The 25931-nt window shown below is 47.7% G+C and overlaps 4 protein-coding genes and 1 long non-coding RNA gene across 6 annotated transcripts; 2 read left to right on the top strand and 3 right to left on the bottom strand.

Annotated features, from left to right (window-relative positions):
• Window positions 1-744: 744 nt before the first annotated feature.
• Window positions 745-7555, top strand: LOC100845695 (DNA-binding protein SMUBP-2). Of its 2 annotated transcripts, XM_024462054.1 has the most exons (6): window positions 771-2210; window positions 2314-2597; window positions 3716-4753; window positions 6167-6335; window positions 6515-6672; window positions 6852-7555. In XM_024462054.1, the coding sequence occupies exons 1-6, from the start codon at window positions 1181-1183 to the stop codon at window positions 7098-7100; spliced, it is 2928 nt and encodes a 975-aa protein (XP_024317822.1). In that variant the 5' UTR covers window positions 771-1180; the 3' UTR covers window positions 7101-7555. The 2 variants fall into 2 exon arrangements, with proteins under 2 accessions (XP_024317823.1, XP_024317822.1); XM_024462055.1 differs by lacking the exons at window positions 6167-6335; window positions 6852-7555 and having other exon boundaries at window positions 745-2210; window positions 6515-6671.
• LOC112271856 lies at window positions 7068-8722 on the bottom strand. Its single transcript, XR_002965351.1, has 2 exons — window positions 8270-8722; window positions 7068-7455 (listed from the first exon to the last, which is right to left on the bottom strand). It is a non-coding gene; the product is annotated as an uncharacterized LOC112271856 (long non-coding RNA).
• A 2020-nt stretch (window positions 8723-10742) lies between these two features.
• Window positions 10743-12987, top strand: LOC100845393 (9-cis-epoxycarotenoid dioxygenase NCED1, chloroplastic). The gene has a single exon (XM_003570134.4). It carries the CDS (start codon window positions 10823-10825, stop codon window positions 12761-12763), a length of 1941 nt encoding a protein of 646 aa, XP_003570182.1. The 5' UTR covers window positions 10743-10822; the 3' UTR covers window positions 12764-12987.
• Window positions 12988-13046: 59 nt separating this feature from the next.
• Window positions 13047-16068, bottom strand: LOC100845085 (WAT1-related protein At5g45370). Its single transcript, XM_003570133.4, has 6 exons — window positions 15690-16068; window positions 15452-15568; window positions 15092-15374; window positions 14386-14541; window positions 13791-13942; window positions 13047-13541 (listed from the first exon to the last, which is right to left on the bottom strand). Exons 1-6 carry the CDS (start codon window positions 15953-15955, stop codon window positions 13334-13336), a joined length of 1182 nt encoding a protein of 393 aa, XP_003570181.1. The 5' UTR covers window positions 15956-16068; the 3' UTR covers window positions 13047-13333.
• Window positions 16069-21999: 5931 nt separating this feature from the next.
• LOC100837492 (abscisic acid 8'-hydroxylase 1) lies at window positions 22000-24766 on the bottom strand. The gene is made up of 5 exons (XM_010237556.2): window positions 24056-24766; window positions 23575-23964; window positions 23320-23488; window positions 23026-23132; window positions 22000-22919 (listed from the first exon to the last, which is right to left on the bottom strand). The coding sequence occupies exons 1-5, from the start codon at window positions 24608-24610 to the stop codon at window positions 22701-22703; spliced, it is 1440 nt and encodes a 479-aa protein (XP_010235858.1). The 5' UTR covers window positions 24611-24766; the 3' UTR covers window positions 22000-22700.
• Between the last annotated feature and the right edge of the window lie 1165 nt (window positions 24767-25931).

Here is a 25931-nt window from a genome sequence, read left to right as displayed (position 1 = left end):
GTAATGTGCTTTTTTCTAGATAAATGTGATGTACCATACAATGTAGTCGTCTCATAAGTCGTACGCAAAATATTTGAAAACTGATAAGATACAATTCATCCACGTACTAAATATGTACTTAAAAATATGTCATGTATGTGAATGTACTTAAAATTAAGAGAGAACCAGAGGATAACTCCGGTGCTACCATCCCATGTGGCTGAGAAGACGAGACTAGATAACTCCGGTGTTACCGTGTCGGCAGGCAACCTGTGCAGATGAGGAGTACCCAGGCTAATATTTCAAGACTTTCTTGATTGATTATGTCTGGCCGAACAAGTTTTTTTTTTCCTTTTGAAAAAGAGAGGTCACTCCTGGCTGAACAAGTAACCTCTTGGTTACCTTCTCGTTTCCAAAATAACCATTCCTGTGTGGGCAGAGCGAGGGCGCAGCAGCAGCCGCAACCCCAGCCCGGCAGCCCGCCGGGGCAGCCTCACAAAACTACGCGGGCCACGTCCCTGAGGGTGATGGACTGATGGTGCGCCTCGGAGCAGCCGCCCAGCGAGGCGTGTCACCACCACAAGGTTCTGCATGTTGTTCCCACACCGACCACGCAGGTAAGGTGCTCGCTCTAATGCCTGCCACCCTGCGAAGGAAACGATTGATCAGTATCCAGTCAATCCAATGACTCTTCTTCTAATTTTGATTTTGGTTCCACCGATCCAGTGGATTTGAATCTGCATCTGCATCTGCGCAGCGCCTGGACGCGCCGTCGTCTGCGTGGATAGCGGAATCACGCGCCATGCGTTGGTTGGATACCAAGTGAGCGGGATATTCTGATGGGCGCTATCAGGGGCTTTTGGGACCATGGAAACTGGGCGGAGACGACGTGGGCGCACGGGGAACGCGCCAGCCGCGCGAAACCAAAGCTGGAGACGGCACTTTACTTGCCGCGTATGGACGTAGCGTCGCCGCGCCCTGCGCCACCAGTCTCCCACTGGGCGCCCCACTCTTGAGCCATGGGATCGCCGAGAGAGAATATCAGCCGGCCAGTGAGGATTCACCTGCCGAGGCAGAGCTGAGTCGCCGGTTGGTTGGTTCCTTCCCGCGCTCGCCTCCTAGCTGAGCTCCTCTCCCGCTGCCTGCGGGACTGCCTCCGACGGCAGCTGGGGCTGTACGAGGGGATAGCATCAGCATCAGTATGTCTCTTGATCTCCTCTCCTGTAGGTTCTTGTTCTCTTCCTGCGGTGTGAGGCAGCCCCCGAGCAGGAGAAGGGTCGTGTTTCTGGCTGCTGGCCCTTCGTCTCCACCTACACCGTCAACGCCGCGGTCACTAGAGAGCTCTTCTTCCAGGGAAAGGCTTGTGCGTGCTGCGCCATTGGGTCCTAGCAAACAGGCTCCTCGACCTGTCGGCAACAATGGCAGCAGGACCAAGAGGAGGAGGCGGAGGAGGACGGTTCAGGAAGAGCAAGAAGGTGGGTGCGTGCCGTCAGTGGAGGAGGCGTCCATAAGGGTGGCAACGCTGTACGAGAATGGTGATCCACTAGGGCGGAAGGAGCTTGGCCGGTGCGTGGTGGAGTGGCTAAAGCAGGGGATGCAGTCTATGGCATCCAAATTCGCTTCGGCCGAGCTTCAGGGCGACATGGCAGAGCCCAACACAGCCGCATTGACTCTGGATTGGGGATCGGCAGAAGGCCAGCTTGGGTTTGTGATCCAGGCACAGCCTTATCTCTCAGCTATCCCCATGCCCAAGGGTCTGGAGGCACTCTGCTTCAAGGCCTGCACACACTACCCAACCCTTTTTGACCATTTCCAGCGCGAGCTCCGTGATGTCCTGATAAGTTACCAGAACCAGGGGCTCATCTCGGAATGGCGTTCCACACATACATGGAAGCTGTTAAAAGAAATGGCCAATTCTACACATCACCGGGCCGCTGTACGCAGGACAACTCCTCGGACTAAAGCAGTGCATAGTAGCATTGGCATAAGCCTCAAGAAGGTGAGACTGATGCAAGATAGGATTGAAGACTTTGTGAGGCATATGTCAGACCTCCTGCGTATTGAGCGAGATGTGGAGCTGGAGTTCACACAGGAGGAGTTGAATGCCACCACTATGCTCGAGAATAATTCTGAGCCACCCAAACCAGTTGAGTACTTGGTGAGCCATGGGCAGGCTCAGCAGGAACAGTGTGACACCATTTGCAACTTGAATGTAATCAGCAGCTCAACTGGTTAGAGAGCAAAACTTGGCTACTTTCTTTTCTTTGTATATGTTCAGATTTCATTCAGTTACTTTGGAAAATTGATTAAGACATTGTTTGCTCCTGCATGTAGGATTGGGAGGCCTACATTTGGTTATATTCAGAATTGAAGGTGGACATAAGCTGCCTCCGACCACCCTGTCTCCTGGGGACATGGTTTGTGTGAGAACATGTAATAGCCGTGGTGAGGGAGCTACTTCCTGCATGCAAGGCTTTCTTTATAATCTTGGGGAGGATGGTTGCAGCATTACTGTGGCTCTAGAATCCCGCCATGGTGATCCTACATTCTCCAGGTTATTTGGCAAAAGTGTGCGCATTGACCGGATACAGGGATTGGCTGATGCACTTACTTATGAGGTATTTGAATTATGCACATAAACGTTGAATCATGTCAATGAGTGAAGGGTCTGAATTTCTGAATGATGGGCTGGTTTCAGCATGTTTTTTTAGAAAACACAAAAAGCTTTTTGTCTTGATGTGTTGATAGAAGTTATGTACAAGCCCAAAAAGGGTGAACAGCCAACATTACAATGCTACACGCCTAAGTGCTAAAGCACCGCTGGGAGCAGAAACCTGCGACCCACCACCCCTGCCCTTGCCCACAGCCGGGCTTCCGCCCTGATCGTGTCAAGTAGGCTTGCGATATCAGGCTGTGTGTTGTCAAAGACGGCAGAGTTTTGCTGCTTTAAGATCCACCACGCCGTGAGCATGATCAACGGCAGGGTACCCTTGCTCAACGTGGGAGGGGTGGATAGTATGGTGAAGTGCCGCCAGTCCACGAACTCATCGCCGACAAGCATTTTTATATTAAGCTTTCGGGGACTACCTTGCCAGGAGCAACTATTACTTCTGGTTCTTGCATGCTTATTTAAGCATAATGTTTCTATCTGATGATCTGCAACCATTTTCTATTTCTTGTATACATCCTATACTAGCATACTGCCCACACATTGCTACAGAACCAAATAAAAAGAGCAAGGGTATAATCTGCCAAATGGGTGCATTTATTTGGATTGATTGTCAATTGTATGCTTCAAACAATTTGACAACTGATATAACAACAGGTAATACTTGAACGGGGGAGAAAGACATGCATGAGGACAGACTGACTGATTTCTCTGTACAGAACTTGTTGCTTGGGATTATATTAAGTTAAAACGTTTGATCATGTGTGCTACGGCATATGCTAGGTAACCTAAGCTGTTGAGCTCGAGTCTCCTACTGTATTTTTTTATTTGTGTCTTTAGCAAGAGTTATGGTTCCACACACAAGTATGAGTGGAGAGGAGTAGTGAACTCACCACCAACTTGAATCTTTACAAGTAGCATAGATTAAAGTGGTATGAAATGGACAAGACCAAAACCAGAAAGAACAATGAACTGTGGAATTCCCATTTCTTCTGTGACAGTATTATTTTTTAGCCTAACAACACAAGTGATAACTTAATCTAATCACCCAAGAATTTTATTTGGCAGCGGAATCTTGAAGCATTGATGCTTCTTCAAAGGAATGGTTTGCAAAAAAGTAATGCTTCCATTAGCGTGGTAGCTACCCTGTTCGGTGACAGCAAAGACATGATGAAGATGGAGCAGAATTGCCTGACTGACTGGGGCGAACTGAGTCTACCTGATCTGAGGCTATCAGAGAGGTATGCATTTGATGCCTCCCAGTTAAGGGCTATATCATTAGGCTTAAATAAGAAGAGGCCTGTTCTAGTTATTCAGGGGCCTCCTGGCACGGGCAAGACAGTCTTGCTCGCAGAACTCATTGTACGTGCTGTCCGACAGGGTGAGAATGTCCTTGTGACAGCTCCAAGCAATGCGGCAGTTGATAACATGGTTGAAAGGCTGTCAAGTACTGGCTTAAACATCGTCCGAGTTGGAAACCCTGCTCGGATATCACCATCTGTTGCTTCAAAGTCCTTGGCGGAGATTGTGAATGGAAGGCTTGGTCAGTTTATGAAGGAGCTTGAGAGAAAGAGAACTAACTTAAGAGAGGACTTGAGGGACTGCATAGAGGATGATTCTTTAGCTGCAGGCATCCGCCAACTGCTGAAGCAACTTGGAAGAGATATGGAAAAGAAAGAAAAGGAAACGATCATGGAAGTTCTTTCTGATGCACAGGTTGTGCTTTCTACTAACACTGGGGCAGCTGATCCACATATCAGGAAAGCCGGTTGCTTTGACTTGGTAATTATCGATGAAGCAGGCCAAGCGATTGAGCCCTCTTGCTGGATTCCCATACTGCAGGGGAAACGTTGTATTCTTGCAGGAGATCATTGCCAGCTTGCACCTGCAATATTGTCAAGGAAGGCCCTGGAAGGCGGTCTAGGTAAATCTATGATGGAAAGGGCTTCATCGTTACATGATGGATTACTTAATTCAAGACTGATGGTCCAGCACAGAATGCATGATTCAATAGCAAGTTGGGCATCTAAAGAGATGTATCATGGGTTGCTCAAATCTTCTCATTCTGTTTCTTCGCATCTTCTTGCCGACTCTCCAGTTGTGAAGGTATACATTATCATTTCTATCTTTTCTGGTTCAGTGCTCGAGATTGTTGAACTCAACTACCATGCGGGTATTCTTTTATTTAAAAAATTGGTGAACTCCACTGAGCATTGGGTTTAGTTGCAAAGTTGAGATTGGACTCCACTGAATGAATTTGCCCTGTTGTAAAGCGAGTCTGAATCATATGCCATATGGTCGTTAACCCTTTACTTACTCCCTCCGTTCCATAATTCTTGTCTCAAATTTGATCAAAAATGGATGTATCTATTTTTAAAAAGTGTCTAGATACATGTAAGATTTCGACAAGAATTATGGAACGGAGGTATTTAGGATCATGCCCAATGTCAGACAAGTAGCTATCTAACATGACTTACCTATAGAACTATATTCGTCTGGAAATAGAACTGTTAGAAGCATATACACTACTTAGCAATCATGTCTAACTTTTTTTTTCACCGCGGTTTTAGTAAGCTCTTTCTAATATGTCTATTGCAATAGGATGTGATAATATGTTTCCTGTGTTCTTCCAGATCTATTCAAGATGTGGATTTATCCTTGCCAATTTTATTATTGCATCTGCCTGGCAAAAAAAAACAAAGAATCATAATTCACAATGGTATATTTTTAGAACAATTAAAAATGGTATTTAGGATTCTTAGGTATTAGAAAAGAATAGACCTACATATTTATTTTGCTGGCCATCATGGTTTGTTTTTAATTTAAGGATAAGAATCATGGTTTGCAACCCACTACTAGATTTCTCTAAACATGCAAGCATGCCACATCATCATATAATTAATTTGTTCACACCTATTTAGTGGAAAACTCATATTTTGCACATGCATGCATGTTACTTCCATCAAGCTATCCCCACTAAGTGAAAAATGTACAATTTCATTATTATTTTCAATTTTGAATACTCTTTGTGCTAACTAAAAATTTCCGCAACAACGTGCGGGCCATCATCTAGTATTACTATGGGAACCACACACTCACTTTTCATTATGGATGGTCAACCACATCCAAATGTCTATACGGAGCCTTGATGAAATTCTATTCACCATATCCATGGGTACAATCAGGTCTGGATAGCCTCCAGTTCACTCTCCCATTTTTTTAAGGATTTTGAAACTAACACTCAAAATGAGGCGGGGTTAATTTTATATATCACGTTTAGATTTGGAGGTAATTCTTTAGCTCGAGTGTTATGTGTGAAACATATAGTAGGACCCGAACCATTTCCGGGACCAACCCTTTTTGCCTTGCAAGTTGCATCTAATTGTTGTGCTTATTCATTTGAAATTTGTGCATTCTGTGCTTAGGACTTTTGGCCATGATCCATGAATACATCTAATATGAACTGCTTATGTATTTGTACTGTTTAAGTTGGACCTAAGTTGGACCTTATGATTTCAGGCTACTTGGATAACACGATGCCCACTGCTTTTACTTGATACCCGAATGCCATATGGAATTCTAAACATTGATTGTGTGGAGCATTTAGACCCTGCTGGCACAGGCTCATTTTATAACGATGGAGAAGCAGATATAGTTACACAACATGTTCTCAATCTTGTGCATTGCGGTATATACATATCTAATTCTTCTTTGATTGAATACCACATTGATTTTGTGCTCTTTTCATTCTGCATAGTTCTTTGATCCTTTACGGTTGTGTTTGCTTTAACACATATCATTCAGCGTTTCTATTTATTCGTCAAATTTGTCATATCAAATTCTTGACCTTGAGGCATATGATTGCAGGAGTGTCTCCAAGTGCAATAGCCGTTCAATCACCCTACATCGCTCAAGTGCAACTTCTCAGAGAGAAGTTCGAAGAATATCCAGGGCTTTCTGGGGTTGAGGCTTCAACCATAGATAGCTTTCAGGGGAGGGAGGCAGATGCAGTGGTAATATCAATGGTAAGCACTGCAAAGTAGCACAAGTTCACTATCTTTCTAATTGTGTCACCCAGATACAATACTTAAGCAAATGATATAAAGCAATTACCGACTAGGCCATGATCATTTCATACCCCATCTCCAGCTCCAGGAATTTTTAACCTACTTCCTGTGATGTGTACTCGTCTCTTTGCTTCTAGGTTCGGTCCAATCCACTTGGAGCTGTAGGGTTTATGGGTGACAGCAGGCTCATGAATGTGGCTATTACAAGGGCACGGCGGCATGTAACCGTGGTATGTGATACGTCTACCATTTGCCACAGCACCTTCCTAGCTAGGCTCCTCCGTCATATCAGGCGGCATGGACAAGTGAAACATGTTGCACCTGGTTCCTTAGATGGGGTTTCTGGACTCGGCTTCAATCAAACCTCTCTCCCGTCCATCGGTTAATGCTCACCACAAATTACACTGGCGGTGGCATCATTCATATGCTTATATGAGCATGTATGTATGCAAAGACCTTAAAGACTATACACACAAAAAGAAGTGAAGGCTGAGAAGCCATAATGCCCATCTGGTATCTATCTGTGAAGAAGGATACAAAGACTAATTCCTGGATAGACATGGAAGAGCTTCCAGGCGTCGTTGACATGATGCGTGGACAATCAATCTGTCGTTGGACTTAACTGAAGGCTAGCGGATCCTGCATCTCTGGACTGGTTCACATGATTAATTTAGCAGCAGGAAGAATTCGACTGTTCTGGGCTTCTCTGAACATTTGGTTGCCTGGTCCGTGCTCCTGTTCCTGTAAATTCGAATATTGTTAATATGGATACACAAACATGTACAGTCAATTGACAATTCACAATTGAGTTGAAAAGGCATTCTTGCGTTTCATTTGGAAATTCTAGGCTTTCAGTTAAATTACGCTACCAAGTTACAAACGTGTCTCTGCCTTTCCCTTATCATTCTTTAGGGAACTGTCTTTCCCTTAACATGATTGTTGAAGTCTCTGTAGCATCCGCATCATGTAACGCGCCGGATGCACCGTGCACTTAAGAATGATTGGATATCCCAACTTTCTCTGCCCAAATAGACTACTCTTGTACTAGTAGATGAAACGTATGGAGAAACAAAAAAAATGATACAGGCTACTATTGTACTAAGAAAAATTCGGATCTTACAAATTGAGAAACAGAAAACACACATAATGTTGCGAATAGTAGATGAACAGTTTGAACTGGCTCCTATTTACATGAATGTTTGTTGATGTTCGGTTCAATTTTGTATCTGAATTTTCTTGCATGGTATTTGCACCTTGAGTTAATTTTTATTTTTAAAGTGGTGTTTTCACGAAACCTGCTGGCCTTCTGGAGTTTTTTTCGCATAGAATGATAGAAGTTGAGTACATGAAGTGATACGAGTATTTAAGAGCAATATTCTAAAATAACACACGGAGTAATATTTTTGCCGATGATTTTGCTATATCTAAGTTGTCTGATTTTTAGTTGAAGATTCGGAACGAAGAATGGAAAGAGGAGTGGATAGCGTCAAAATAATAATCCAACGGCTCTAATATAATTTAAGTTTTTTCTCAGAGAACTGGGATATAGCCACACCTTTTTGCTGGACGCCAACTTCTTTTTATTGGCGAGACAATCTTCAGTCACAAGTCACGACTGCAAAGACGATTTGCTAAAGATGAAAAAAAAAACTGCAATACCGCACGACATACATGTGAGCAAGTAGAGTTCAGAAACTGCGGCGCGTCACGATTACGGCAGTGAACCAAACACCCGCTGAACTTCAGAGTTGCATGGCTTGAGTCTGGAAAACACCTGACGTGAACCACACATTCCCTGATACCATAGCAGCATGTGGTGCACACTCGAGTCTCTGGGACTCTCGATCCAACTCACAAGCGAGCAGCGCAAGAGCATAAAACATCTTTGAAAGCAAATATCGACCAATATTGATGATTGAAGCGATAAAATATCGGGGCCGGATCCTGAGCTCCACAACAGCCTGAAGCGGGCACCAGTGAATCCCATCCCACCTCCGAGATCACGATGTTAACAGCCACTTGTCGCCAAGGGCGAGCGGTGATCGATGCACGTATAGATCGACCACAGGTCGGTCGTTCAATTCGTTCGTTTTAGATGATCGATCCGGCCGGCAACATACATACATCCGGCTGTCACCCAGCCTTATCCTCCTTTACTCACGTAGGCCAGATAAATGGGTTCCATAGCCCATAGGTTTAGTTTCCAGTTCAACTCTTGTGAAATTACCACATCCACCAACCGGCCAATCTTACCAGGACCAGTACATCTATGCTCTACTCTGAACTCTGTATCCTAAATGCGCTTAAAATGGTAGCGCCCGTTGGGATTTGAGTGGAAGCAAAGGCAACCCACCCACGTACGTACACGGTACAACTAGTATAAATCCTTGTCAGGTTTCTACGTATTTCGACCGTCGAATGACCGAAATCCTGACGGAGACGGCAGAGTGACACCGCGACACCGATGTCGCCCGGCTCTGCCGTCCTCGCCACTCGCTTCAGATGCGATCAAACTCGCTACAGTTTCATATCTAGCTCAAAGCAAGCTCGTGTGGTCCTCCTCCATCTTTAGATCACTGCCGCGATCGACTGCATTATTTCTGGAGGAGTACGCACGTTGATCATTCCAGATATTATCGGAGATGATACTGATTGGCCTAAGGTTTGGTGAGTATGATTGCTGCTGCTGCTAATTTCTGCGAACTAAAATTGTATATGTAGTTTGGGACTGTGAAGTGTCCTCGGAATCGTGTCGTATATTGATGATTTGGTGATGATCCGTGTACGCGTTCGGCTGTGAGCAAGAATCCGGCCAAAAACTTCAGCTAGAGGTAGGCCACCAAGAAACTCAGTTATGCTCTGTCAAATGCTTAGAGCCCTTGAAAGTTGTAACACTCCGTGATCATACTTGATCGCCATGGTTTCTTTAGCAATCGAGGGGGTTTTCGAGGTGGTTGGAAATGGAAAGGAGGATGGGGACGGGGAAGCAAGTAGGACCATAGATGAGTGGTGGCCGGGGCCGATGATTAATGGCCGACATGGACTGCGGGTCCCCAGTGTCCGCATCAACAGTAAAATGATAAACTCGGAAAGATGTTCAGAAAAACGTGTGTGCATTATCCTGTCCTGCCTAGTAATGTTTTGGATAACTGCACTGCACACGCTTGCTTGGGAATCTCACAAAATTGTAGGGGACAAAGGTGATGGTCCATGCTAGCCACTTCTTACACTAGCCAACCATAGTTACTAGCAGTACTGTACATAGCCACACCATGCATGCAAATTGGCAGGATTTACTACCCAGTGCACTGCAGACTGCAGAGTGTGCCGCAGTCAACATCGACAGTGTGTTCCCACAACCCACTGCAAGCCAGCCACCTGTAAACTTTGCGCTTAAATTTTATTCTCATCTTTCCTAGATCTTCTCTCGGTTCATATAAGCGACTTAATTACTCAAATACAGATATATGTATACCTTAAAAACGTTAGATACATGTAATATTTCGGCATTTAATATGGGACGGAGCGAGTAGTTAACACAGTCATATTTTGGTCTAACAGGAAAAAAGAAAAAATTAAACCTATTGCAAAAGACTGACATATGACATATGGATAATGTTTGTCACCAAAATTAAAATAAGATAGACTGTACCACTAATATGTGATAGTGATTTTAGTCTAATTTAGTGAGTAATCTGATTTGATTTATCCATAGCAACGCGTGAGTATTTTGCTAGTATACTTAAAAACGTGTAGATACATGTAATATTTCGTCACTTAATATAGGATGGAGCAGTGAACATATGACGTGAAAACCTGGAAATTATTGGCACGGTAGACCGTCTGATCTCAACTCACGAACAGAGAGCCCAGACCCAGATGGAGGCAGAACCTCACTTGATCAGGTCTCGTGGAAACCACATTGGGCTCTTCTACAAGCCGATCCGACGGTCCACATAAATCGTAAAGTTTTCACGCAATGAACATTTTCACCAAGTAAAGTTTTGCCTCTTACTGAAGCTATATAAAGCCACGCACAGCATACAAGCTGCGAAGGTGTGAGAATCTGCTAAGAACTACTGGTCTTCTGGTCCGCAGATCGCTGAAAATGGAGGGAGCACTTGCCACCTCCAACTTCTGCGTCCCTGATCTCTACCCAGGCAATGCAGCTCACGCCCCAAGGTCCAGGAGGCTCTCCTACATCTCCCCTGCCGCCTCTTCAGCCGCTCCACAGAACCCGAGCCACAGAAGGAAGAAGAAGAGCACGTCGTCTCCGCCGCCGTCTGCTGCCGCGTCGGCCACCGTCCTCACCTCGCCCCCGAAACAGATCGAGCAACAACAAGTGCAAGAAGAGCACTCGGACGCAGCCGTTACAAGGATCGCTACCACCGCGAGAACAGCGCGTATCAGCAGCGAACCCGACGCGCCGCGCAAGCTGCCGCCGCGCTCTCGGCCTCGGGCTCGGGCGGCGGCGGCGGCGTCGCTGCCGGTGGCGTTCTGCAACGCGCTGGAGGAGGCGATCAACACGTTCGTGGACCCTCCGGCGCTGCGCCCTTCGGTGGACCCGCGGCACGTGCTGAGCGCCAACTTCGCGCCCGTGGACGAGCTGCCGCCCACGCGCTGCCCCGTCGTGCGCGGCGCCATCCCGCGCTGCCTGGCCGGCGGCGCCTACATCCGCAACGGGCCCAACCCGCAGCACCTCCCGCGCGGCCCGCACCACCTCTTCGACGGCGACGGCATGCTGCACTCGCTGCTCCTCCCTCCCGAGGGCTCGTCCGGATCATCCGACCCCGTGCTCTGCTCCCGCTACGTGCAGACGTACAAGTACCTCCTGGAGCGCGAGGCAGGGGAGCCGGTCATGCCCAACGTCTTCTCGGGCTTCCACGGGCTTGCCGGGATGGCGCGCGGCGCCGTGACGGCGGCCCGGGTGCTGACGGGCCAGATGAACCCCGTGGAGGGCGTCGGGCTCGCCAACACCAGCCTCGCCGTCTTCGGCGGCCGGCTCTACGCACTGGGCGAGTCGGACCTCCCTTACGCCGTGCGCGTCGACCCGGCCACCGGGGACGTGACAACGCTCGGCAGGTGCGACTTCGGGGGGCGGCTCAGCATGGGCATGACCGCGCACCCGAAGAAGGACCCCATAACAGGTGAAGTCTTCGCGTTCCGCTACGGGCCCGTGCCCCCGTTCGTGACCTACTTCCGGTTCGACCCGGCCGGGAACAAGGCCGCCGACGTGCCCATCTTCTCTGTGAAGCAGCCGTCCTTCCTCCACGACTTCGCCGTCACGGAGCGCTACGCCATATTCCCGGAGATACAGATCGTGATGAACCCCATGGGCATGGTCGTGGGCGGCGGCGCGCCCGTGGGTGCCGACCCCAGCATGGTGCCAAGGCTCGGCGTGCTGCCCCGGTACGCCACGGACGAGTCGGAGATGCGGTGGTTCGAGGTGCCCGGGTTCAACATGATGCACTCGGTGAACGCGTGGGAGGAGCGCGGCGGCGATGAGATCGTCGTGGTGGCGCCCAACGTGCTGTCCATCGAGCACGCGCTGGACCGCATGGAGCTCGTCCACTCCAGCGTCGAGCTCGTGCGCATCAACCTCCGCACGGGGAACGTCTCGCGCACGCCGCTCTCGGCGGGGAACCTCGACTTCCCCGTCATCCACCCGGGCTGCCTCGGCCGCCGCAACCGCTACGGCTACTTCGGCGTGGGCGACCCCATGCCCAAGATCGCCGGAGTGGTCAAGCTCGACTTCGACCGCGCCGGCCATGGCGACTGCACCGCGGCGCGACGGGACTTTGGGCCCGGGTGCTTCGCCGGGGAGCCATTCTTCGTCCCGGACGACGTGGAGGGCAACGGCAACGAAGATGATGGCTACTTGGTGTGCTACGTGCACAACGAGGCCACCGGCGATAACCGGTTCGTGGTCATGGATGCTCGGTCGCCGGAGCTGGACATCGTTGCCGAGGTGCAGCTTCCCTCCCGTGTCCCTTACGGCTTCCATGGCCTGTTCGTCACCCAGGCCGAGCTCCGGTCACAGCACCAGTGATCATCAAAGACAACCCACACGTCCAATGTACACAGTGGTAAATGAATAGGTCTTGTATAGGATTCCATGACATACACATAGGAGAAATAGGTCTTGTATAGCGTTTATAATTTTGCAATAAACCGATACTAAGATCACACACAACAGCTGAAAAGGGCCTTAATTAGAAGATGAAGAACGTAGTACAGCTCCAAGAATTGCAAACTCATACACATATTTCTTTCTCTCCCGATTCATACATGCGTGACCTCAATTGTTAGGGAGTTTATAAAATCTGTAGGGATTTAACAGGATATACATACCATTAGATTTCAGTAAGTTGGTGATTGTGAAGCTGGTACCAGGGTCATCAATTCAGCATCCTAGCTGTTGTTAAAGGTAAGAATATCATTTTCTGATGAGGATGACGTACAAGACCGACACCCATGACAGCATTGTTACCAATCTTCACTAGAATCTTCTCAGCCGCATTGCTCTTTCTAAATTCTAATGCATTCCAAATCTAAATTCTAATGCATTCTCATCGAGGAAACGCCTAAAAGAACTTGGATAACCCGGACCACCAGCTTCTCAAGATTCATGTGGCACATTCCACAGCCTAGAAAGGAATACAAAGGGCCAGGAGATCAAGTTTCCGCCCTTCACGACTTGAGTAGCACCATCGTGTGGTTCCAGTGCGCATTTTACATAAGATGCTGCAATTCCATGCAGCTTTTCTCTCCGTCGGGCCCAGGTGACAAGGTATAAACCAGAGATGATAAGGAGCCCCCCAATAATACTGCAAGCAAACAAATCAGGTTATACTTCAGATCAAAAGGGATGAGAAACATGGATTGCTAGAAGAAACAAACATTTATACTTTATTGAGTAATGTTAGATACTTGGACTGTTAATATGTCACATAGTAAAATAAAAGAAGACATCAGTACATATACAGAGGCGCTGAACAGTATTTTAACATAAGAGAAAACAAAAGTAAAATGTTAAGTAAATTAAAGACTAGAACATGTGATAAAATTATTCTCACCTTCCAAAGTAAACTGGGCTTCCCAGAAAAAGCACAGACAAGAGAGCAGAGAGCACAGGCTGAAGAGGGTTATATAGTGCCACCATGGCAGGGCCCAGAATTTTGTTGGACCATGTCAATAAACCATAACCAAGAGCAGATGCAACTACTCCCTGGATTAGGGGAAAAAAGAAGAGAGTTTGAGTATAAAACATACATGATGGCACGCATCAACTATTTCTTTTAAGGCCTATGCAAAGCAGTGCTAATTGTAAGAAATATCTCCTCTATAGCACCACAAATAGATGCAGAATCTCAACTCATGGTCCTGTGCATAGGACGCAACATGAAAAACCTCAATACAACATCAGAACCAACAGATGCATTATGACTTAGGGCCTGTTACAGAAACCGGTATATATTTTTGGTAAAGTTTCAGTAGTTAATTCAAATTTGAACTAAATACTGAAAGTTCACCGAGGAATACCGGTCTCTCAAACAGTCCCTTAAAGGCGAGAGTAAACATGCAACGAACGTAGTAGTAGAAGGCAGAAGCCATGCAAAAAGGGACACTTCGGAGCTACATGTGAGAACGATAAATCTAACACAAGCTTACAGCATATGCAGCAGCAGCAAACTCAGATTGAGTTAAAGTCCAATCTTCTTTATCAGTTGTTGTAAAAACTCCTGAGATAACCATTAAAACAGCTCCAAAGAAGTATGAGTATGCTGTCAATGACAAACTACACGGGTACTTCACCAAAATTGGAGCCTGAAATAACAACACCGTGATAAGTATCATAAGAATATTTTCTGCAAAACAATTTGACGCGCATTGATCTTGTAGCATATGTTTCAGTTCTGAAAGGCAAGGTGCCAAAGTAACGTTGAATATAAACATATTCCAACAACGCCAGAGAGCTAATCTCCTCTATAAAAATAGCAATATTCATCCTTCAAATAAATTATGAATTGCTCATTCCATGGCAAATCTTGTTGTAACAATTCACCAAATAAAAGACTGAATTCAATAGTATAAGTGTTGTAGTGGCCAGTTTGTTACACATCATAAAGGATGTACCCTTTCAAGGAAGAGAAAATCCAACCTATGTTTTTATATATTCATTCCTACTTCAAGGGTGTCAAGACGGCAAAAAACTATGAAGAGCCTGTTTAGAGAGACATATTCATCAAAATAGAATTTTCTGTGATCTAAAGTCGTCCTACTAGTATTAAACTACTGATCTAATGAATATCCCAGTTGACAAACATCAAGGTGCATAAGGAATAGAGTGTAACAACAACCTGAAAATCCATAATACCTGTAAAGCAAGATAAGTTGCCATGCAGAGGCAGTTCCCTATCAAACACAGCACTCCAATGTGCCACTTCTCCAGCCCAAATGCAATGAACCAAGATGATACTGGCTCAGGCTGCAACATGTCAGTGATGACGCCATTACTATGAACATCAAGGTCGAGCTCGCTGCTACCAAACACAGCTACCCCCCTGTACAGCACCATAAGAACAGCACCGAGCACACATACAATGGTGCCACCAATCTTCGCCCGGCCCTCATGTGTGCCCAAGCTTGCCGTTTCAGTCCTGGAACAAGAAGAAATCTTAAATTGAAGAATAAAGAAAATGAGAATCTCTGAAGATTTTTTACGAGTGAGACTGACCCCATGATGAGGGCCAAGATGAAGGTGAAGACGGGGATGGACGGCTGAATGGCGGCCGCGTAGGTGGGATTCGTGTAGCCGAGGCCGACTAAAAACAGCAGCTGGTTGCCAAAGATGCTACAGGACGAGCTCACAGATCACAAATGCATCAGAACACACGAAATTTGCAAGCACAGAAGCAGCATTGCTTCAGCCGATCAGTGTGTCTGACGCCCAGCGAGCGGGTGGCTTGGCTTACCCCGTGAGCCCGAGGAAGAAGAAGGAAGCCAGGAGCCGCCGCGTGACGGGAGGCCGCGACTGCACGGGCGAGCCATGGCGGCGAAAGAAGGCGAGAGGGGCGAGGACGGAGAGAGCGAGGAGATCGCGGAATACGCAGAAGACGACTCTGTTGACGCCGACGTTGAGCGCCTGCTTCGCGACGACGTGGTACCCCGCGCTGATGAACTGCACACCCACCATCGCTGCGTGCGCCCGCCTGGCCTCCCCATCCCGCGCCGCCGCCATCGCCGCCGATCCCGATCCCCCCTCCGCCTCCTGTCGTCGCCTCACGGTCTAAGTAACGTATCGAACTCCATTGAACCTTTTCCCCTCTGTTTTTTCTTTGGAGCGATTTTCCCCTCTGGTCGGCCAGTAGCCACTGCCCCCTGGCAGTCCATTCATGGGCTCTCTTAGGCTTTTCTAATGACGAGGCTGGAAGGAAGCACGCTCTAGTGGGCTAATATGGCCTAAACTAGGCCGGGCTCGGACTTGACCGCTGCTTGTTAACGGCAGTTTGTCCTCTATTAAATTACAGAAAACCATGACATCAAGAGTTTCAGATTGGTATCGTTTTTTACTTAAAACCGCCGGATTGCATTAAGTGTCTGGTTGCTAACGAATAATCTCGAAATTGACGGACGGGTCCATTGGTCTGCCGGTGGCGCTAGCCGGCCCGCACGTGCCCGCTGCCACCGCTCTGCCGGCCCACGCCCGCTGCCGCCGCTCTAGCCCTCGCCCGGCAGAGGAGATCGGCGCGGTGAGTGGGTGTCATGGCAGAGGGCTTGGAGCAGCAGAGCTCCAAGGAGGAGGGCGCGCAGGTGGAGGCGGCAGATCACACCGGAGGCAAGGGAGAAGGATGCGTGACCTGAAAAAAAAAAGGATGCACAATTTGGTTGGCTCGTCATGCTGGCCTGACCAGTAATTCGGCGGTTTTTAGTAAAGAAAACGTAAACGGTACCGATCTGAAACCCTAGCCATCAATGCGGTAGTTTTCTATAAAAATTTTTATTAACGGCAGTTTGGGTCTTTTTTTTAGAAGGTCTTTTTTTTTTAATCTTGCTTGTCATTGATGACCGTACTTTTTTTTTTAGACTTGATCGTGCCTTGCATGCAAACTCTCGGCCGAAGTTCTAGGATGGTTCGGTAAGCCCAATAACAATAAGCAGGAGGAGTAGAAGTACATAACGCGACAGATGGTGGGCCAATGATACGATGGGCCTGAAAGAAGTTTTGCGGTCTGTCCCTCTCGTGTTAAGCTTCTGCCTGTGTTTATTTACTTTTGATGAAGCACGCTGGGCGCAGACGAGCGGCTGCTCTCAGAGAAGAAAAGAAAAACTTTTGAAAGAATTCTGAGATCTGCAAGGGCCATTATATATCCAAGGATCTCTGTATCCCGATTTCCTAAATAGGCTGAGCAATGCATCCGTCCAGAGGTCATAGGGAGCTGATGGAAGCAACCACTCCATCATAAGCTCCCCCCTGTCCTGCTTATTTGTCAAACCAACAGTGTGCCACTGTGTACAGCTTTGGATCAATCATATCTAGCTAAGGTTCCAGTGCTAAATCAAACCAAAAGTCAAATATTGATGCTTAAAAAGTCCATTTTGGACCAAATTAATATCATAAGCTTAATACAGTGTCTTTTTGTTAGGAGGAAACATATTGCGCATGCTATGCTGTATACAACTTGACCGATGTGACGTTATGATTAACATGACAGCTAGTACTATTTAAGTCTATGCTACGCAGAAAAATAGCCCTTCCATAATGACTTGTCTCAAATTTGTTCAAAATTGGTTGTATCTATTCTTAAAAATGTCTACGTACATGTAATATTTCGACAAGAATTATGAAACACAGGGACTGCTATGCCTACTGCCGATTTCTGCAGACAGCTCTGAAGTGCACCTTTTCAAAGTTAAGGCGGAAAGTCAAAATCGGAGCCATATTTGGGCTAGTACTAGCTATTGTCATTCATCAGGGGCTCGCACAAGTTGATGAGTTGACCTAGCTAGCTCCGCAATTAATCAAGCGCAAAACGCCAACGGACTCAAAAATAAATACAGGTCAAAGAAACAGTTAAGTTTGACCCCGATCTATCGACCCATCGATGCCTTGATGCTCCAATAATTTAACGTCGCGCGCGCGCACAAGCTAAGGATCGAGTCCACGCATGCATGCATGAGGACGCTCTTTGCGTGGCGCCTTTTCATCTAAAACAGATTTTAAAAGCAAGCTCGGATCGATCTGAGGCAGACGTACTTGTTTACAGGTCGCAACGAGACGTGGTTCGTTCGATCACGAGCAGCAAAGCTAGCCACCACACAATAATGTACAATTGTATAATGCGTGGACTTTGCTTCACGGAAAACCAAACGTGGATGTGTATATCTAATTAGCAGCATGCATTCAGTAGCCGGGTAATTGCCCAGGCCGTGGAGGCAGGCAGGCAGGCAGGCTCTCCAGTATTGCTGACGCTTAAATATATTTTTGTACTCCGTACGTGAGTATGGGGAGATTCACAACAATAATCTGATATTTTCTCCATTTCTAAATACTTGTATTAGTACAAGTTTGTACTAAAACAGCGACAGTTATTTAGAAACGGAGCGAGTAGAAGTCTGGACTTCGTGTTAGAGGCCACGTTAACTGGACGCACGCAGCCGGCAACCATACGGAGGAAAAAGGAACTCTTTAGCTCTTATCGGAAAACAGAACACCAAGAGAAAAGTTGGAGCCAGGATTTATGCTAGAGTCAACTCGTTGTTTTATGGATGCTTGCTCCTTGTGACCTGACCTGAAGCTCCCAGCTTGGTCACGTTGCCACCACTTGCATTTTTGTTTTGAAGATTTTTGCAATGTCAATTCAGTTGAAAATTAAAGCGGGTGACACGACAAAACTCCATGTCATGAGATGACACGGAAGCTCTTATATTACACTTGATGCGACTGCCCTTCTTACATCACCTCATCCGTCCAACGGGACTCCGGAGAATTCGATTATCTAACTGCAAATATCCTACGAAAACCCAACGAAGAAGTCGCCGTAAACTACGATGTGTCGGACTTCAAGTGATGCACGGTGTGACAGTGGTATATAGTCGTATAAGGAAAACTGCAAATATACATTTGCCTCTTGTGACAGATTTGATCAGCTTAATTACGGTGTTACTGCTTTAGGGTACCATGTAATTAATACTCCAGTATAGTCCAAAATGGACACAAAGTGCAGGTATATTTAAATGCTTGATCACTTCTTCTTTTTTTGAAACAAAAATGTTTAATCACTTTGTACTAGTGTTTATTCTTTTTTCATCTCCTAATAGTCCGGATGTCACTTTTGACAATTAGGTGCCAAAATGTATTGACTGATCATGCGCATATCTTTTGACAAGCTAAGGGTCGAAATTTTTATTTTTTTCTCTTTCTTACATTTTGTGATGTTAGATGTAGTGCGAACAAACATGCATGAAGTTTATTCCATCTAAAGTTTGGTTTAAAGATAGATAATGTATTACTCTCGAGTGGTTGGATAGCTGGCACATAGTTCTTTTATCCATTTGCCACTTGGTGGCGTTGTATTGCCGTTTCGGCGTTGTACTAGCCTTCTGACTCTTCTTCTTTAATCGATGATGCACCTACTGGGTAGCATTCTTGAAAAAAAAACCATATTACTCTCAGGGTCTCACGGGTTCTACACCAAGAAGATGCACATAGCTCAATCTAATTAAACTTGTGTACTGTAGTACAAATTTGAAGTTTTCTACTTCCTCCGTCCCATATTAAGTGACTCAAATTTGCACACGCATGGTTGTATTTATGCCTAAAAAAGTCTAGATACATGTAATAGAAAATTACTTGATATGAGACGAAAGGAGTAGTTAATCCCACCTACGATCACGAACAAAGTAAAGTCCCGTGTTGCTGTTAAAACAGAAAGCTTGTGATGCAAACAACAGAAAAACCAACATTTACGTGATGGTGATCACACATGATGTTAAAATGGAATGGTTTGATTGGAGGAGGAACCATTTCTTATCAATACCGTCCAATGATTCAATCTCGTGTACGTGTTTCGACTTCAACAGATATAAAGACAGGAGCTGTACAGTTTTTCTTCCTTCCCGTTCTTACTTTTCCACATCTCCATGTGCTTTCTCTTTCTCTCTCTTTCATTTTGTGGACTTTCTTTGGTTTGTATTCGCATTAATCGTGGAAGTTAATCAGAATGACATATGTATTGGACCTAAAAAATCTGCCTTTTACTAGATAACGTTCTCCGGAAGAAATACTCCATCCGTCCACGAATAAGTGTACATATGAGAATTTCAAAAAAATTAAAAATGAGATAAAAAAAATACATTGGGCAGTGACAACCACCATCTCTCTCCAATTTAATCTCCAATCTCCAATGAGCTAAGTGCATGTAAAATGTTATTGGTTTTGATTTTCGTGTAACGTGAAAAAATCAATCTTTGAAAAGAGAAATTTGTGGACACATTTAAACTCAAACGTACGCTATTTGTGGATGGATGGAGTACTTCTCGAGACAAAGAGATCCCCCGGCCTAGCTCCAGGTACGGCAGTACTTGCTAGTATCACAGTGAAAGATAAACTTTTCTGTTCCTCGCAATTTCAACGTGGCACAATTAGGTGAGCCATCGCCCGGAGAAGTCATACAGTGCAACATGTCTCGATTTAAACGGAACATGAGGCAAAGGCTACAAGTTTTTCCCTTTTCATCCGTGTTGTCTCTCTCCAATGTATCCCTGTCTTGGTGTGAGTACATTTAAAAAAAACACAGCTATGTGTGAGCACATTAAATCGCGAAGAACCCTTTTTGTTGACATATGTATCCGTGAGAGATGTGGTGCGAGTACATGCATGCGTTGACACATGAAGGCGGACAAGGAGTACAGTTCATGGCGTGGGAGGTTGCTAAGCAGCCACGAGTCAACACGAGAGTGGACGTGGAGGAAGCAGAAGGAAGGGAATCGAGAGGCCAATCAGCAGCAAGATGGATCGGTTCCACTGCGAAGACTGCACGATTCGTCAGTCACGCACGGGGCACAGCTGAAAGCCCGGAACATACTGATTGATAGCCGCCGATTGATTAAATCTCCACATGGATCATTGTTTAGTGAAAGAATCGGCGGATTAAAGAAACTGGTGGCCTCGATCGCACGCAGCTGCTCGCCTCCGGGGTCCGGCCTGTCTGCCTGTCACCAATTGGCTCCGTTCTTCTAACGCGCCCATCCATCATCATCGATCGCCCCCCTGAGGCTGAGGAGCGAGGAGGCCCCTGACTGAATAATGCCGGCTCGTGACTGCCCGGCTGGCTGAATAATTGGCACAGAGGATAGGATTCCATCTGTCTCGCCATTAGAGGAGAGGTGACTTCCTGCCTTGGCTTCCAGGAAACTTCGCTTTCCTTCCTTTCCTCCCTCCCTGTCCTCGGTGGTACCTTACGTACTAGAGGTACACGGGGGCAGCCTCATGCGTCGGCCTCTTCAATTATTTTTATTCACTTCCCCTCCTGCTTCCCAAAAAGTCAATCGCTAACCTATCGCCCTGTACGGACTACGACACTTCCTCAGCTGGAGCCCCAAGATACTAAACAATGTCAAGGAGTACTGGAGTGGTAGTCTAGCATAGCTTAATTTTGCGGTGGATAGATCCCAAGGAGATGTAGTAGAAATGATAATCAAACCCTCAAAGCCAACACAACCGATGACAGAAGAATTTCTTTTGAGGGGAACCGTCGAACTGACGGCAATTTCTCACTGCAGCGAAAATAGAGCGTCGTTTCACCGGGCTCTGGCGCTCATGGCTTCAAGAGAACAGAGTGAGGGTTAGCTGAGGGAGAAAAAAAAAAACTCAACTGCGGAGACACCTTCCAAAATTAGCTTCTAGATGCCCTGAACTGAAACTCGTGATAGCGCTCGCGCAGGGGAGCGAAGAGCTAGCCCTTAAATTGTTAGAGAAGCCAGCCGGTGGCGCCTGCATCGATCTAGACCACAAGATGCATATTGATGGTTTGCCCTGTCCCCAAGCCCAACTGATATTTTTATGCCGGGACGTGGTATAGCGTGGACTTTGTTGCTTCGAAGCATGCACGGACGCGCACGAGGCGATCGGGAATGAGTGTTGCTTACTACTCAACTGCTGGAGTACACGAGATAGATCAGAGTAGCACCTCTTCTTTTTTCAGAAACAGATTACAAGCACTTGTATGCGCATGCGTAGTATGGGCAATTCCTTGCCGGAAAAAAAAAAGTATAGACAATTCATTCCATAAGAAAGCCATTTCCTCTTGCATTGGACGTGTAACAACAATACAAAAGGAGTCGCTCTCCCGGGGCCTTGAGCCGCAGGATCACGACGTTATTCCCTTCTGGCTCTTGCGAGATCGATCGATGCCTAGCAGCTGCCAGCCTGCTTTCAGGCGGGCAACCTATCTTAGTTAGGTCCCAATCAGGGCCTCCTGTCCTGTTGTCTCGGTGATCTTCTCCTCCTCCTCCTCCTCCTATCGGTGTTGCCAAAAACGAAAACGAAAAAAAAATATCTGAAAGAAAAGGATAAAAAATGGTTGGTTTTACAACTGAGCGCCACTTCTTCGTGGCCCTCAGATCTCTAGAGCTGAAAATTGCCTACGTTGTTTTGTGTCTTTTTGATTGATTTTCCTGGTCTTCTCTTGCCGGGCCGTCATGGTCCTCGCTGAAGAATCTGTACAAAGGACTTTGACGGTCCCGTGCTTACACGGAATCAACCCGATCGGCTCTCCCCGCGCGCGGCGCCTGCAGCTACAGCTACAGGTGTCCCCTCCGATGGCGACACCCCCAGCGCGAGGACACTGATGGAACTGCAGAGTTTTCCAGCAGTCCGATCGCCTGTGTGGCTGCGCTGTTGATCCCCGGGAGATTGTACGTGTAGCAAGGATATGCTGTCCTGACGTAGCACGCAGGCATGAAATGGATGGATGGATCATGGATCATGCGTCGTCCTTGCGGGTGAAGCTCACGGGCAGGCCGTTGAGCGGCAGCGCGAAGGGGCCGAACTGAACGCCGCTCTCGGACTTGGACGTGGACCACCTGTACTTGGTGGCGAGGTGGTGGCACAGCACGAGCATCTCCAGCTTGGCCAGCTCGTTGCCGGGGCACGAGTGGGTCCCGTTCCCGAACGGCATGAACGTGTTAGGCTTCGGGGCCACCTGCAGCACGAGTCACAAAACAAGAAACACAAATCAGCTAACCACGGACTTTGATCGCCAACGGAATCGAAAAACAAAAGAAGGGGGAGTGTTGTGTGATGCTGACCTCGAATCGGGAAGGATCAAACTTTTCCGGGCAGGGGAAGTGGTCGGGGTTATGGTGGATGTTCCGAAACAGGGGAAGCACTTTCCAGCCCTTGGGAATCAGGTACCCTGCACGGAACGGAACGAAACGAAACGAGGTGAGCCGAGTTGGTCTATTCTTTCGCTCGTTCGGTTAGGAAAACGTCCTTTCCCCTTCCAGTTCATGAGCAGTCAGGCAGCGCGCGCACTGCTGTTCCGACAGCGACCGCGCTGCCGCTGCCACAAACGAAACGAAGTGGATGTCTCTGCTGCTCACCTTGGTACTCCACGTCCTCCACGGCCTCCCTGAAGGTGAAGGAGAGGATGGACGCCACCCGCATGGTCTCCTGGATCACCCGGCTCGTCACCCGCATCCGCCTCGTGTCAGCCCACGACAGCGGCTCACCGGACAACTCCTTCTCCCTTGCGATCTCTTCATGTTCCGCCTGTTTTTGTTCAACCGATCGATGTCAGCCACTGCCTTCTGATCGAGTACTAACGAGGTTGATTGCTTGTTGGGATGGTGACTTACGGTGACGGCTTTGAGGACGGCGGGGTTGTCGCCGAGGAACTTGACCATCCAGGTGAGGACGCTGGCGGTGGTGTCGCGGGCGGCGAAGATGACGCCGATGGCGTTGTCGGCGATCTGGGCGTCGGTGAGGGCCTCGCGGTCGTCCATGAAGGAGCCCAGGAGGTCGCTCCCGCGCTGCCGCTCGCGCTCGCGCCGGGCCGAGATGATGTGGGCCACAATGGCGCCCAGGCGCTTCCGGGCCTTCATGGCCTTGTGGAACAGCGTGCCCGGCAGGTTCACCGGCATCGAGTTGTACCCTTTCTCCAGCGTCAGGTAGCACTGCTTCAGCTCCTCGATGTACTGCATCTCCTCCTCCCCGAAGATGGACAGCAATGCCACATTCAGAGCGTACTGCGCCATGCAACCAGAACAAACGATCAGCATCCCAATCATTTTACTAGTAGAGCAAAACAGAGCAGAACAGAGCAGAGGAAGCACTTACGGTCTTCATCTCTTGGAAAGTGTTGACTTGCAGGCCGTCCCATGATCGGAGGGAGCGGAGCGCGATGGCCTCGATGGCGGGGACAGAGCCGCGGATGGACTCGGGGGAGAAGGCGCGGGAGACGAGGCGGCGGAGGTGGGCGTGGTAGTCCCCCTGCTGGAAGAAGATGGCCTGGGGCCCCAGCATCCGCTCCTTGCTTGCCGGGAAGGTGGGCTTGAAGAGGTGCGCCTGCGTGACCAGCACGAACCGCGCGGCCTCGGGGCTGGACACCATCACGCAGGGGCAACCCAGGATGTGCGTCTTGAAGATGGGCCCGTACTTGTTGCGCTTCCTCGCGAAGAACACGTTCGGGTTCTTGGACGAGTAGAGCTGGAACGTCTCCCCCACGTAAGGCCACCCCATGGAACCCGGCGGCAGCGCCAGGCTGCTGCTGCCGCACGACGACGACGACGGCGAGGAGGAACGCCGGCCTGCGCCGCCCTTCTTGCCGCGGACGGCGCGCGCCAGGACGATGAAAGGCACGAGCACGCAGAGGAAGAGGAGGAAAGCACCCATATCGCTTTTGCCCTCGGTTTTGTTAAGCTGCAAAGGAAGGCTTCCTTCGTTCCTCTTCTGTTAATTGCAAAGGAAGAGCGGGGAAGGAGGAAGACGAAGAGGAGATGGGGTGGTGCTGCTGCCTGGGTGTGGAGAGAAATGCGAGCGAGGTGGCAGGTATTTATAGATTGGCGGTCGATGCTTCGCTCTTGGCCTTGGGCGCCCCCCACGGCCCCTAAAAATCTACTACTACACCCACTACGCGCTACAACACCCAACATCAGAGCTGTGCTGTGCGTGTGCGAGTGAGCGCGAATAATTGCGAAAATTTAATCCGGGAAAAAGGCTGGACCGATCGACGGAATGAATTAATCAATTAACCAATCCACGGAGGCCGCAAGCTTTCCAGCGCGCGATCGACGGAGCTAGGGAGGGAGCAACACGAACGAACGGGACGGGATCCCGACCCTTCCTTTCTTTCGTTTCTCCAGCTCACCCCTCTCCCTTTCGGCCCCTGTCTCAGCGCGGGCAGCTACTGTACACGCTCTCGTACGAACGACCCTCCTATAATGCTGCCCTGTTTTGGCCGCATCCATGATGCTCCATGATTTTTCGTATCCCCATCCTCCTTGCCTGCATGCATCATCACATACTTAGTTGGTGTCAAGATATTTTTTATGGGCGAGCATATCTACTGATTGGGCCACTTCTTTATGTTTTCATCACGCTTGATTTTTCCACCTCATACTGCGTGAGTCATTCTCTACGCGATTATTGGAGTAAACAGGGATTGAGAAACCTCTTGCCGGTTTCACTGACCGGTTAAAGCGGCCTTTAGTCCTGATTGCACGTTGAATGTTTTTGTTTGCTTTATGGTGGGAATGACAGGTGTTGAACTGATCTTTTTAGTCCGTCAAGCTAGGAAATGGTCGTGCGCATGCAGCTCTGCATCTTTATTTTATTTATTTTTGGCTAAAAGGAAATTTCCTTTTCTTTTCTTTCTGTTGGCATTAATGTTTTCAGAATATAATATAGCTGGTTAGTAGGTTAGCATCCCAATCGGAAATTCAAATGGCATGTGCAGTCAGATGAGTTGACCTTTGCATGGGGAAGGGACAGCTGTCTGGGTGTAGTTCGATCCATCCGATTTTCTGCAGAGTAGTTAGACCGATTTTCTTCTTCTTCTTCTTCTTCTTATTATTATTATTAATTCTTGACTTCAACACATGTTAATCTTTTTGAATCTGAAAACTTTTTGGGGATGTATGCCGAGGAAGTGTGGTATAGAAGACGTAGTAGCAGTCTAAAGTTGAAATTGCTAACAAATAGCCCTAGTATCTCT

This window comes from Brachypodium distachyon, chromosome 3, assembly GCF_000005505.3.
Source record: "Brachypodium distachyon strain Bd21 chromosome 3, Brachypodium_distachyon_v3.0, whole genome shotgun sequence".
Lineage (NCBI taxonomy): Eukaryota > Viridiplantae > Streptophyta > Magnoliopsida > Poales > Poaceae > Brachypodium > Brachypodium distachyon.
This window is presented reverse-complemented; position numbering and strand designations above follow the sequence as displayed.

Bases quoted from the DNA above. Each gene is read 5' to 3' on its own strand.
- LOC100837492 (XM_010237556.2), bottom strand. From the start codon at position 24,610: ATGGGTGCTTTCCTCCTCTTCCTCTGCGTGCTCGTGCCTTTCATCGTC. The intron at 23,965-24,055 runs GTAAGTGCTTCC...TGCATGGCGCAG, and splicing joins CTTTCCAAGAGATGAAGACC to TACGCTCTGAATGTGGCATT. The intron at 23,489-23,574 runs GTAAGTCACCAT...GAACAAAAACAG, and splicing joins CCGTCCTCAAAGCCGTCACC to GCGGAACATGAAGAGATCGC.
- LOC100845393 (XM_003570134.4), top strand. From the start codon at position 10,823: ATGGAGGGAGCACTTGCCACCTCCAACTTCTGCGTCCCTGATCTCTAC.
- LOC100845695 (XM_024462054.1), top strand. From the start codon at position 1,181: ATGTCTCTTGATCTCCTCTCCTGTAGGTTCTTGTTCTCTTCCTGCGGT. The intron at 2,211-2,313 runs GTTAGAGAGCAA...TCCTGCATGTAG, and splicing joins TGTAATCAGCAGCTCAACTG to GATTGGGAGGCCTACATTTG. The intron at 6,673-6,851 runs GTAAGCACTGCA...CTTTGCTTCTAG, and splicing joins ATGCAGTGGTAATATCAATG to GTTCGGTCCAATCCACTTGG.
- LOC100845085 (XM_003570133.4), bottom strand. From the start codon at position 15,955: ATGGCGGCGGCGCGGGATGGGGAGGCCAGGCGGGCGCACGCAGCGATG. The intron at 14,542-15,091 runs GTATTATGGATT...TTGTTATTTCAG, and splicing joins CAACTTATCTTGCTTTACAG to GCTCCAATTTTGGTGAAGTA. The intron at 13,542-13,790 runs GTGAGAATAATT...GTTTGCTTGCAG, and splicing joins AGCCCAGTTTACTTTGGAAG to TATTATTGGGGGGCTCCTTA.